The sequence below is a fragment of the Saimiri boliviensis genome, chromosome 5, assembly GCF_048565385.1.
Source record: "Saimiri boliviensis isolate mSaiBol1 chromosome 5, mSaiBol1.pri, whole genome shotgun sequence".
NCBI lineage: Eukaryota > Metazoa > Chordata > Mammalia > Primates > Cebidae > Saimiri > Saimiri boliviensis.
The window spans coordinates 11,234,448-11,247,116 of NC_133453.1; the positions used below are offsets into that span (position 1 = coordinate 11,234,448).

The 12,669-nt window shown below is 39.1% G+C and overlaps 1 protein-coding gene across 6 annotated transcripts in view; it reads right to left on the reverse strand.

The window, feature by feature from the left end:
* The window catches only part of LOC141584529 (nuclear body protein SP140-like protein), a 99,115-nt gene that overhangs the window by 64,312 nt on the left and 22,134 nt on the right, over window positions 1-12,669 (reverse strand). For 4 of the 6 annotated variants that reach the window (XM_074398898.1, XM_074398900.1, XM_074398897.1 and 1 more), the window contains 5 exons: window positions 9,030-9,192; window positions 7,835-8,003; window positions 5,314-5,397; window positions 2,825-2,953; window positions 2,144-2,197 (listed from right to left, as the gene is read on the reverse strand). In XM_074398898.1, the coding sequence (XP_074254999.1) occupies window positions 2,144-2,197; window positions 2,825-2,953; window positions 5,314-5,397; window positions 7,835-8,003; window positions 9,030-9,192 (599 nt within the window). The other 2 variants (XM_074398902.1, XM_074398903.1) reach the window with 2 other exon arrangements.

Here is a 12,669-nt window from a genome sequence, read left to right on the forward strand (position 1 = left end):
CAGCAAGTTGCATTTAATAAGATTCTAGCCAATCTGGTGATAACTAGATTGAAGATGCTGGTTACCTGCAACTCCTTTCCTCTACCTGTTGATGAATCAGCATAGCTACCTCTCCTCATCACACAAGAGCTGGGTTGCTGAGTTCTGGGAATGCAGAGATTTCTCAGTCTTCCTCCTTTTCCTCCCTAACCACTTTCCCCAGCTTCCTCCAAGGTGAATCATCTTCTAAAAATCTGTTCCTCCAGCCCTGCAGTAGTACTAAATCACAGGGGCTAGCTCAGTTTAGCCTTCCTCCTCTTTCTCTAACAATACACCTGACATCAGATTGCATCTGAAACATGGGTCAACATATGTGTATGACTGAACATGTTTCCTCAGGCTTGCAGCTCTGCTGCCAGAGAAGCTTTTTAGCAGCTAAGACCCAGATGTAGGCTGGGAAAGTGGGCTGGGTAAGAGGCAAGAAGCTTCCATGGCTAGCTTCTTAAGCACTGCATTTTTTTTTAACCTCAAGACTATGCCATCTATAAGGTTCTCGTGCCTGAATTTATAATCCCCAAACCTCAATTTACGCTCTCCTCATGTAGTCCTCAAATGCTTCTCCTCTGTAGCACCTGCCCAGTATTACAGAGCAGAGGCTCACCACCCATGGGCCTTCTTCACTTTTAGTTTTACAATGAACAGTATGGAGTTTTTCTGTTAGCACTTACGACTTCAGAATCAGAATCAATCTTACATACATTTAACGCTATCTTACAGATGAGGAAATGGAAATCAAAAGAGGCTAAATGGCTTAACCAAGGTTATACATCAGCTCTACTGAGACAGAGCCGAACTAGAACCCAGATACCTTGATTCCTATAAACGAGTGCTCTTCCCACTGTCCTATGATACTTTCCAAAGCAACATTCTGGAAAAGAGAGAGATAGTGCCCATTTTCTGTGAATAGTGCTCATCAATTTTTGCATTATTTGAGAGCCAGAGCAAGCGGTAAGAGATACTAAGTAATGGAGGTTAAGGGGCACTGTGGGTTGAGGCAAGCAAGTCAATTTTTCTTTTTAAGGATTCTCTAAACCTGCCATAATGGAAACATGAAGCAGTAACAGCCTAAGGGACAGAACACTTAAAAGCACAGAAAACATGTGTCATTCAATCTACCTTTTGCAGCTATGTTAGGTTAGCCTTGGGATGTTAAACCTGCCAAATTCCTGTTAATGTTGATATTTTGACTCCCTCTCATGAATCATGAATGTTCTTAATTGCAAGTGAAATGGTGAATCCTTTCAGAAGATTTTCAATGGACTTTGCCCAGATTCATTCAATCAACCTCTGTAACCTTCAAACTTTTCTTATGAAGCTTCCTACATCTCACAGCCTTCATAAAAGTAAAGAGAGTTAAGACCTCACTCTGGATTAGCTTTGGCTTAAGAGAATGTTGTGGCTAATTTGATCTTCTACCTAGACCACTCAAGCTTTCTCTACATCAGCAATAAGACTGTTCCACTTTATCATTCAAGTGTTTACTGGAGTAGCACTTTTAATTTCCTTGAAGAACTTTTCCTTTGAGTCATAAATTGGCCAATTATTTGCTGCTAGATGCCTAGTTTTCAGCTGATCTCAGCTTTTTACATGGCTTTTTTTACTAAGTTTCATCACTTCTAGATTTTTATTTAAAAAGAGATACATGTGACTCTTCCTTTAACTCGAGCACTTACTGGCCATTGTAGGGTTAATTGACTTATTTTCCATTTTTTAATGTAGGTCTTTTCTATCACACTATTTAAAATTCTTCCAGCCTCTTTCCATTGTCCAATTTCAAAGACACTACACTCCCACAGTTTCAGGAATATGTTACAGCCACACCCCACTGCCAAGTACCAAAATCGGTATGACTCTTAATTGCTGCCATAACAAACTACACAAATTTAGTGGTGTAAACAAAACACAAATATATCATCTTCCTGTCTTGTCAGTGAGAAGTAGGACAAGGGTCTTACTGTCTACAGTCAAGCTGTCAGTAGGCCTTCATTCCTTTCTGGAGGCTGGAGAAGACAACCTTCCTTCTTGGAAGAAGGGACCAATAAAACTCTGGCATTAAAAACGTATTCTTAATACCAAAAGCAAGGACATTCTTATTTATTCTTACTTCTTTTCCTCTTGGGTTTTCCCAAAGTAGAATTTTTTCCAATATCCAGAGGATCTAGAAATAACAAGTGGTGGTGAGGAAACAGAAATTAAGAAATGAAAGTTACAGATTTTAGGACGATTCATACTATAGAAGGCTTGAGTTTATAAAGACGTTTGGAAAGTCATGCCTCTCATCCTTCTAGAACCAAAAACCCATTGAACTGAGGACTAGGAGTCTAGGATGGGCCCTGGATCTTCTATCAAAAATACATGCTGGGCTAAGAAGACTAGACCTGCAGTCTTCCCTCCTGACAATTAAGTATGAGGATTAGTTGTCTTTTGGGTCAGGCCTTTCTAAGGTGTAGCAAAGTGACACTGTTATCTACCAGCAGAAGTTCACTGGGGTATCTTGGGTTCCATGGAATATGGAGTGTGATTTAACATATTAATGCAATAAACAAGATAACTGCCACTTTCAAGAGCACCGTCCTATGGCATCATCCACATGTAATCAACATAGCCCATCTTGATAAATAAAACTTTATGATAATCTCTTGCCTCCCTGCTGTTCCCCAAAGTCTCGGGTGAAGCAAATGCAGAGAACAAGATACTGGGCGGACTGAAGCACCTGCCTCCACTCTTCCCAGGGTCTGCGGGGCCCACTGAGCCACCCCATCCCACGGCCCTCAGGCAGCCTTACCCATTTGGCCACATGCTTGGTCACTTTCCATATTTGCTTCTGGGCCTTCTGGGACTTCTTCTGAGACTTCTTCTGAGAAACACATGACACAAGGACCGTTCTCCTTTTCACGTGCTGGTCGCTCTGCTCCTGGGCCAAAATCGTGATTTATGAACATTTAATTTGCCCCGATGACCCTCTCTTCTACATTCTGGTTGTTACCCCTTTCTCTACTTTTCCTTTGAAATCTTCCTTCACTGCTTCTATGTTTGACTCTTCCTTTAAGTCTCCCTTTTTATCTCCCTCTGTCTTTTTTTCTTTATGAGAACTCTGTTTCTGTTTTGATTATGTTAAAGTTATAATTATTTGGTACATCACATCATTAGCAAGCTAGGAGCAAGCTCTTCTAATTCTCCTTCTTTAGTCATTTGGTGATCTAGTTAAACAGATACTAATGAAAACAAGACAATTATTTTATTTTTATTGTATTTTGTTATCTTCCAGTTATTTCAGTGAGAAGTGTGACACAGGTCTCACTGTCTAAACTCATGATGTCAGTAGGCCTTTATTCCTTTCTGGGGTCTGGAGAGGACAACCTATTCCTTTGCCTTTTCAGCTTCTAGAGGTTACCCATGTTCACTGGTTGACCTCTAGACAGTGACCAGAGAAGAGTTCCCAGTGCTGTCATGCTGCACACCAATATTCTGGGCTAAAATGAAGTCCTCTCTGGAAAAAAAATACCTACTCCAATAATCACACCTGACACATAACAGAGCCATGCTCTCCCCAGGTTTTGCACCTCATCCTCCTTTTCTCTACTTTTTTCTGTTTGCAGGCCTGAGAGTAAAAAAGAAAAAAAAACAAAAAAGCTCTTATCATTCCAGAAAACACTAATGCTCTTCAAAAATCGGAAGAAATAACTGTTTCAGCTTGTCCTGATTGGCCCTTGACTGCTTACATCATTAACCACAGTTCTGAGAGCTAGCCCATCAGTGGCAGCTCTACACATGTGAAGGCCAGCCAATCAGCAACAGCCCCCTCCAGATAACCCACACTGATGGCTAAATGCTAATCTATTCATAAATACTCCTGTTTCTGAAGGTCTGTAGTGCCTGCACTATGTTTCCTAAAGCTCTATATAAAATCAGCAGTTTCCTTATTTATAGATACTCCAGCTGGCACCCATGCCCGAACCTCCAAGCTCACATTGAACCCAGGCTGGCTGGCCTTTCCATGAGGATTCCACGTCTGACTTGCCACCACTTCCTCTAGTCATGGTATTATTTTTTTTTTCTGCATCTGTCTGTTTGCATCAATTTTCCCATTTTTGTTTCATGTTTCTGCCTTTTTTATTAGATTCCCTGGGTATCACAGAGAACAAGGCTCTAGCTTAGAATGCTTGGTTGGTGGGTCGGGATGGGGGATGGTGGTTCTTTCTTGCTCATTTGACCCTAGGCAAACTTCATAAGTGGTCTGTCCAGATTTCAGTTTCTTGGGTGCAAAATGGACAATAAGGAATACAAATCTCATGGCAGTCAAGAACATTCAACTCACAAGTGCCATGGAATAGACAATTTAATCAAAGTGAGCTGTTAATAACATGGTTATTTTTGTTGTCCTTTATGCCTTATTCACTCTGTCTTTCATTTCCCCTCCTTCCTTCTCTCTCTAAGTTCTATATCCAATCCACATCTGCACCACTTCCCCTCTGAGTCCCTCTACATGACTGCCTTTCTCTTTGACTATTCCTGCTCTTGATCAGCATCCCCACATTTAAATTGGTCCCCTCTTCTGCCATCAACAATTGTCTCCTGTGATATCATAAGAAATATATATTTGAGTCTTCATCCCTTGCTCCCGTCCAGAGCTACTAAAACCCTTGAAACATCTTTTTACTTTTAGTACTTATATAGCAAGTAATAAAAGTGAAAAGAGCACTTCCTGTTATTCATAACAAGCTCCTCTCAACCAACCCTGAGTTTATGTTAAGGTAACTTTTGGAAAGCCTCTGAGGATGGGGCTCACAAATCTGCAGAGAGTTGGAGAACTGCTTGGTGTGGGGAGATCCTCCACATGTTTGGTGTCAGAAGTGTTGAGATTGTGAGGGTACAGATACAACAGGAGCTTTTCTTCCCCTAAGGCTCTCCTCTTTGATGTTGACCATGGGCCATGGGCTGTGGTTCTTAACACTTCAAAGCTTCATACTGACCTTCTACAGGGACCTTTCTAGATCACAATTACTTCTAGGTAGTAGGCATCTGTAAGTCTGGCCTACTGACACACTTGGCTCTGATTCCCTCATGGTTATTTAGCCAATGATGTCTTGTCATGGTCACTTCTCCAGGACCCTACATCTGGTTAGGAGCTCATGTAACTCCCTCCTTGACTTCTCCAAGGTCCTTCCGTGTGTCTTCCCTGATTCACAGTCTCCCCTCAGAACCTTGGGCCCTCCCTCATCTCCTTTTCCTCTCAGCAGATTAAAAAAACAGTTTCTATTCTGTCATTTTTACCTCGTTTAAGACTTAGTTGGATGTCAGGCCTCTCTCTGTTTTCTTTTCCATCACTTTCTTGGAAACATAATATGCCTTGGATTGCTGAAGAGCAGGAGAGAGAAGAAAGCAATTAAAGATCTGTGAGAACCAGGGCCAACATCAGGAAACTGGCTTTTAGGAATTTCCAGCCTTTGGGTAACTGAGAGCTCAGAGGGTTACACATGACTTAAACTTCTCCCATCATCTTCTGGGACAGCGAAGGGATAACCTCAATAATGAGCTTTTATGTGTCCTACACAGAAAAGGAACACTCAAGACTTAAGGATAAAGGAGAAATGGAAACATTGTAAGTTTTGTTACCCCCAAAATTGTCAGATGGCAGGGTAGGCATATATAAAGTATAAGGAAGAAACCAAGGGATTCCCTGGAAAGATGGTCTCAGGTCCTAGAGAGACTCCATTATAAAAGAGAAAACTGGTCAGGTGCAATGGCTCACACTTGTAATCAGAAAATTGTGGGAGGCCGATGCAGGAGCATCACCTGAGCTTAGGATTTTGAGAGCAGCCTGGACCACATAACAAGGTCTTATGTCTGAAAAAAATTAGCAAAAGTAGCCAGATGTGGTTGTGTGCACATGTGGTCCCAGTTACTTGGAAGGCTGAAGTGGGAGGACTGCTTGAGCCCAGGAAGTCAAGGTTGTAGTGAGCAGAGATAGCTCACTAGCCTGCCATCCAGTCTGGACAACAGAATGAGACCCTATCTTCAAAAACACAAAGAAATAAAAGAGAAAACCCCAACAGCTAAAAATGGGGCTAGAAAACAGGAGAATGTTGGCTTAATTGGGTCAGGGAGGATGAATAGTTCCCAAATAAACATTATGGAGGACACAGGGGCAGCTTGTATGGTCTTCAGGGTCTGAGAATCAGCAGTATCTCCCTGAGGGTGGGTGGGCTGCTACGCTGGGTGGAGCAGTGCCCAGTGCTGCCCCAGGCAGGCAACAGTGAGCCTCAGTGCAGGTTACCCAAGCATAAGGAGTGCCAGAAACTAACACACGAGTTGTGGGCACTGGGGATAGGAAGAGGGATCCCCGAAGTCCATGGAGAAGAACAGAGCCTCTGAGAATATAGGCAGTGAAGGTAGCACCATTCCCTCATCCCTACAGCCTGGACCATCCTGGCTACAAACATAACATTGACTTGAAATTCATACCTAGGTATTTGATTTCATTTTATTCACTTTCCGACTTGTGACAAAAATTATTTTATTTTAAATCTAGATAATGTTAGTATTGACACAAATCAATAAACCATACCATATATAACAGCTTAAACTTTTTTCTTGTTTATAAATCTGTGGTATTTCTTTATTGCCTAGTAAATAGACTTGAAATTCCTTAGCTCTGGATTCCAGACCATTCAATATCTTCCAATTATCTCTCTTAAGCCTCCTCCTGTACTGCTTCTCACACTCAGATTTTACCAAATCCAGTTTGTCCTGCTTTGCAAACATGCTTTCACACTTATATTCCAATTCCCATAGCATCCAACCTCTTCTGGGTGCATTTTTCTAGTAATGTCTCTATCTCTTGTTTGGGGAACTTAGTTGAGATCAATCTGTGAGGGGAATACATGTTTTCCTGGCAAGTAAAATAAAATAGAGGGCATCTTCTTTACTGTGTACCACTATAATAGTATAAATTATGCCTTCTCAGGAAAAAGCCAAGAATCAAACTTTTAGTTTGGTATAGCACCAAAAAATCATCCATGTGAGAACAATCAGTTTTGTGATTATTTGATTAATGTTTCTTTTTCCTCTTGTGTGTAAAGGGTTATCAAAACCATCTATCCTTCACTAAAGGCAAAATAGACCCAAGGTTAATTTTCTTGCTGATTATTCTGGAAACCTAATAAAGGTAGACTTTTCCTGCTGTTACTGGGCAAACCCTGGGCTTAGAAATGACCCATGACTGTTTGGCTGGAACTACACATGAACTACAAATACCTGTGAGGAAGGAATGATTGTGTTCTTCCTTTAATTGATAACTCTTGTAACTCAGGTTGTCCCTGTGGCACCCTGAAAGCTATGACTATGGAGTTGTTACAAGAGGTACAGACTCCCGCAGGCATGCGGTGCTAAGTAAAAGTGGATCCTGCACCCACAGCTAAGCTGTCACTCAAGGCAGATAGTAGTCAATTTGCTGGACTGCTGTGTAGACCACTGCAAGGATGCCCACTAAAGAGAAGACGCAACTGATGCTGCCCCATTGGGGTCCTGTGTTTCTTATCTTCTAAGTAAATCTGATACCAGTACGGCTCTGGATGTCCTGTGAGTCTATGTGGCTAGTTATGCTCACCTCCATGAGTATGTTTTGCCATAGCCAAATACCATGAGCTTTGAGAAGGCTCGTGACACGTCTGTTGTGTTAACTACTGTATCCCTACTTGCCCAACACAATGTGTTACACATGGTAGGAGCTCAACATAAGCTTACTGAAAAAGTTGGCCCGGGAACTCGAAAGGTAGATAATGAACCTAATTACCATTTTTGAAGCTTTCATAAATGTGAATTAAATCGGGGTATTCGTGCATGTTGACATCGCTGAACAGCGCTTCCAGAACTGACAGGTTAAATGTCTTCTCCAGTTCACTCAGAACATTGTACACCACTTTTTGTATGGGAACCAGGTTTCTACAAGAATCTTGAGAATCCTTTAAAAATAGCGAATGGAGAAAATACAAATACACATTTTTAAGTTACAGAAGAGCCATAGAAAGAAATTTTATGGTCACTGAATTTCAATTTATGTTCAGAGGTATCTTCGCATGTAAAGTTTTCTAACTTTTATGTATTTCAATAGCCAGTAATGAAAAAAGTACATCCTTACTCTTAAAAAATATCCACTGATGAGTCTGATCTCCTCATACTGATTTACATTAGATACAAAAAGGAACAATTTTGAAGGATAACAGTGAGCTCAATGTCCTTTAACAGCCTGACTGATACATTTTTGGGATAGACGTAGCAGGCAATCAATGAGTGGCTGTTCTGTTGACTGGACAACCCCTGCTCTTCCCCCAAGACTGATCTGGCCTGAAGGGCTCAAGGAAACCAGGTACCATTCATCCCTTGCTGTGAACTTGGCCACAGAGGAAGTATATTCACAGCCAGAGAAGACTCACTGCTCTGTATCTCCAACAGGGCCTATGGGTGGAATTTACCCATATTCCAAGACCCCAGAAATGCACCAAAAAAAAAAAAAAAAAAAAGAAAAAGAAAAAGAAAAGAGAGAAAGAAAACAAATGTGTTGGAGAAAGAATAACAAGCATCTATTCCCAAATTTGTCCACTCTAGATCCCAGTTCCCTGTGGGTTTTAATGGTCTCAGATCTAGGTATTTTAAATTGATGTTAATTGAAATAAAATGCTCTGTCAGTTACTAATTCAGTAAACAAACTCATCAAAATTATTTTTAAATTTTAGTTTATGTTATAGTGTATGAATTCTATAAAACTTTGTACATTTATGGAGAATACCTGTTTCTGTTCTAGTTTCTCCAGAGCCATTCACCCAACTCCAGAGGGCACCATGGAACACCATTCCCTCAGCTGGAAGCAGGACCATCTCCAGTGATCTCTGATTATCCTCTTTTTTTCTACTTTACAGGAGCACTTACAGAAATACTTAAAAAATATGAAAGCATATCTGCCAGGTTGTGACATAATAAACTTTACTTACTTCAAACATTTTATCTGTGATGAGTTCACGATCATGGAGGCCCTCAAGGAATGGAAATGTCTTTTTTATTGCATTTGAAATCTCCACTTTATATCTTTTAAAGTGCTTGAATAGAGTGTCATAGAGAAGCCCCTCATCTACATCCTGGTCTTCCATGAACATCCTAGGAAAAAAGGACACCATGTGAAAATGGTCATCAAGATTCTGAGATGTTTGTGGAGATTGTAAGATGAATCTAAATAAAATCTAACCTTGAAAATGTATCTTAACAACTGAGAGAAAAGAAATCTGATGAAATAAAAATAAGATGTCCCTCTCTAGTCTATAGCTTTAGGAAGGAAATACCATCATGTATCATAAAACTAATTCATAAATAATACAGTGTGGTTTAATAATGCTAACAATACCACATTATTGAGAATTTCATGAGAATATCAGTGACACCTCCTGGAACATTTGGTTCTGCTTTGTGTTAATATAAATTTGTCTATACTATTGTTATATATACAGTTAATCATTTTAGGCATCTGAATTTCAGAAATTGCTGCTGTTTCCTGTTAAAGCAATTTTAAAGCTGAGTCTCTAATTTCAGCTCTTAGTTGATCATGTTATTGCTTTGATAATGTTTTAATCAACATCTCAGTATTCCTAAACGTTATGAAAACTTAGAAGCTTTTTTTTATCCAACCAGAAGAGAATTATTGGCACTTCCCAGTAGGCAACACGAAGCAGGACAAAATAATGTCACATTATTATGTTGAATTCCTGTAAAAAAAAAAGAGGTTTCTGGTTAAAGATCAGTAAAATGTTAACAAAGGAATTAGATTTACAATGACAAGAGAATGGTGGAGGACAGTGAGCACATAAGAGATTTCAAATAAGATCTTGAAGACAGAAAGTGCTCAGAAAAGTGCTAGTTGCAATCAATAGTAGGTAGGGGATGCTCCCGGGGTTAGGAAAACAATCTTGGTGCCCTACAGAATTTGGAATAAACAGTGGAGATTTGAAGGGAGACACACAGCTAAAAACTGATTTGTTATTTGAAAAATGAACAAAGCAATGCATACACAGCCTGTCAATCTGCATACTGACCACCTGCAGCCAGGTAACCTCTGAGGGGCAACCACTGCTGTCATTTCTTCTGTCATATGTTAATACTGTCTGCTGTTGGATTTCATATAAATGGGTGAAATATATACATGTTTTTGTGTCTGCCTTCTTTTGCTTATTATCCATATTACTGTATTGAACAGTAGTTTGTTCATTTTTATTGTTGAGTGGTATTCCACTGTGTGAATCTACCACAATCTGCTTACTCATTTTTCTGTTGATGGACATTGGAGTGGATTCCAGTTTGAGACTAGTATAAATAAAACTGCCACTCTTGTGCAAGTCTTTTTGTGGAAGATGTTTGCATTTCTCTTGGGTAACTATGTAGGAGTGGAATTACTGGGTCATTGTGTAAGAGTACATTTAACCATTCCAGAACCTGCCAAACTGTTTTTCAAAGACTACTTTTCGAGTTTTAGCTATTCAAGTGTGCACAATGTGATATCTCATTTTAGTTTTAATTTGTATTTCTTTAATGATGAAATTATGTCAAGCACAGTTCCATGTGTTTACTGGCAATTTATTCATTTTTTTGGTGAAAAATGTTCAAATGTTTGGCCCATTTATATTACTAAATTTTCTTTTATTTATTAATGGGTAGGAGTTTTTTTAATAGATTATGGATAGAAGTATATTGTCTGATTTGTGCATTGTAAATATTTTCCCCTCAGTCTGTAGTTTCCCTTTTATTTTCTTAATTATGTCTTTTGATGGGAAGAAATCTTTAATTTTGATGAAGTCCAATTTATTTATTTATTTATTTATTTATTTATTTATTTTACGATTAATGACTTCAGTGTGCTATCTACGAAGAATTTGCCACTCTAAGGTCATGAAAATATTCAAAAAGCAATTTACAATATAAGCATGGGTTTATATCTGTACTTCTCATGCCATAGCACTGATCTGTTTGTCTACCCTTATGCTGATATGATTTTGTCTTAAATATCATGGCTTAAAGAAAGTCTTGAAGTCAATTAGAAAAGCTTGTCTTGGACTTCCCAGATTCTTTGATTTGCCACATACCTTTCAAATCAACTTGTCAATTTCTGCAAGAAAAGCTTTCTGGATTTTTCTTGGGTTTGAATTGAAACTATAGATAAATATGGGGGAGCTGACAACAATATTGGCTTGCAATCTGTTAGCATCATATATTTCTCCATTTATTTAGATTAATTTTACCCAGCTGTGTTAATAGCTTTCAGCATAAAAATAAGCACAACTTTCATTAAAATGATTCCTATTTTATTCTCTCTGGTGCTACTTTAAATAATATTGCTTTTCAAATTCCTACCATTGTATGAAAATATAATCGGTTTGAAAAATATTAACCATGTATTTATGGCATTGCTAGGGTCATGCACTAGTTCTAGTAAAGTATTTACAGATTTCCTTTATATTTTAAAGAAAATAATCATGTCATCAACAAATAAAAACAGATTCACTCTTTTTATCCCCAAATAACAATTATTTCTTTTTTTGGATCTTATTTCACTGGTCAGGAGTTTAAATACAATCTTGAAGAAAAGAAGTGAGAGATGACTCCCTTGCCTTATTTCCAATTTTAAGGAAAGAGCAACTAGAAAAGCACTAAATATGATGTTTGTTACACCTTTACACATATTCTTAGCTCTTTCCCTTTCTTTCTCTTTCTCTCTCTCCTTTTTCTTTCTTTCTTTCTTCCTTTCTTTCTCTCTCTTCCTTCCTTCCTTCCTCCCTCCCTTCCTTCCTATCTTCCTTCTCTTCCCTTCCTCTCTCTCTTCTCTTCCCCTCTCCTCCCCTCCCCTTCTCCTCTCCTTCCACTTCCCTCCCCTTTCCTGCCTCTCTTCCTTCCCCTTTCTCTTCTCTTTTCCCTCCCCTCCCTTACCCTCCCCTTGTCTTCCCTTTCCTTTCCATCTCTTCCCTTCCTTCTTTGAAGATTTCACTCTGCTGTCCAGGATGGAGTGCATCATAGCTCATGACAGCCTCACACTCCTGGGCTCAAGTAATAGTTCCACCTCAGCTTCCTCAATAGCTAGCACTACAGATGCATGTCACTATGTCCAGTTAATTTTTTATGTTATTTTTATATTTTGCAGACATAGGGTCTTGCTTTGTGGCCTAGGCTGGTCTTGAATACCTGGCTTCAAGTGATCCTCCCACCTTGGCCTCTCAAAGAGTTGGGATCACAGCTGTTAGCCACTGTGTTTTGCATTTCTACCTATTTCTAATTTGCTGAGAATTTTATCATGAACATATGCTGAATTTTATCAAATGCATCTACCAAGATATTCATATGACTTTCCTACCTATTTCTAATTTGCTAAGTTCCTACCTATTTCCAATATGCTGGGAATTTTATCATGAACAGATGTTAAATTTTATCAGATGCATTAATGAGATATTAATATGTTTTTCTTTATTTTTTATTTTATTTATTTTTTATTGCATTTTAGGTTTTGGGGTACATGTGATGAACATGCAAGATTGTTGCATAGGTACACTAAATCACATTGGTTGCTTTCCAAAGCCTTCTCTTATGTAGAAACAA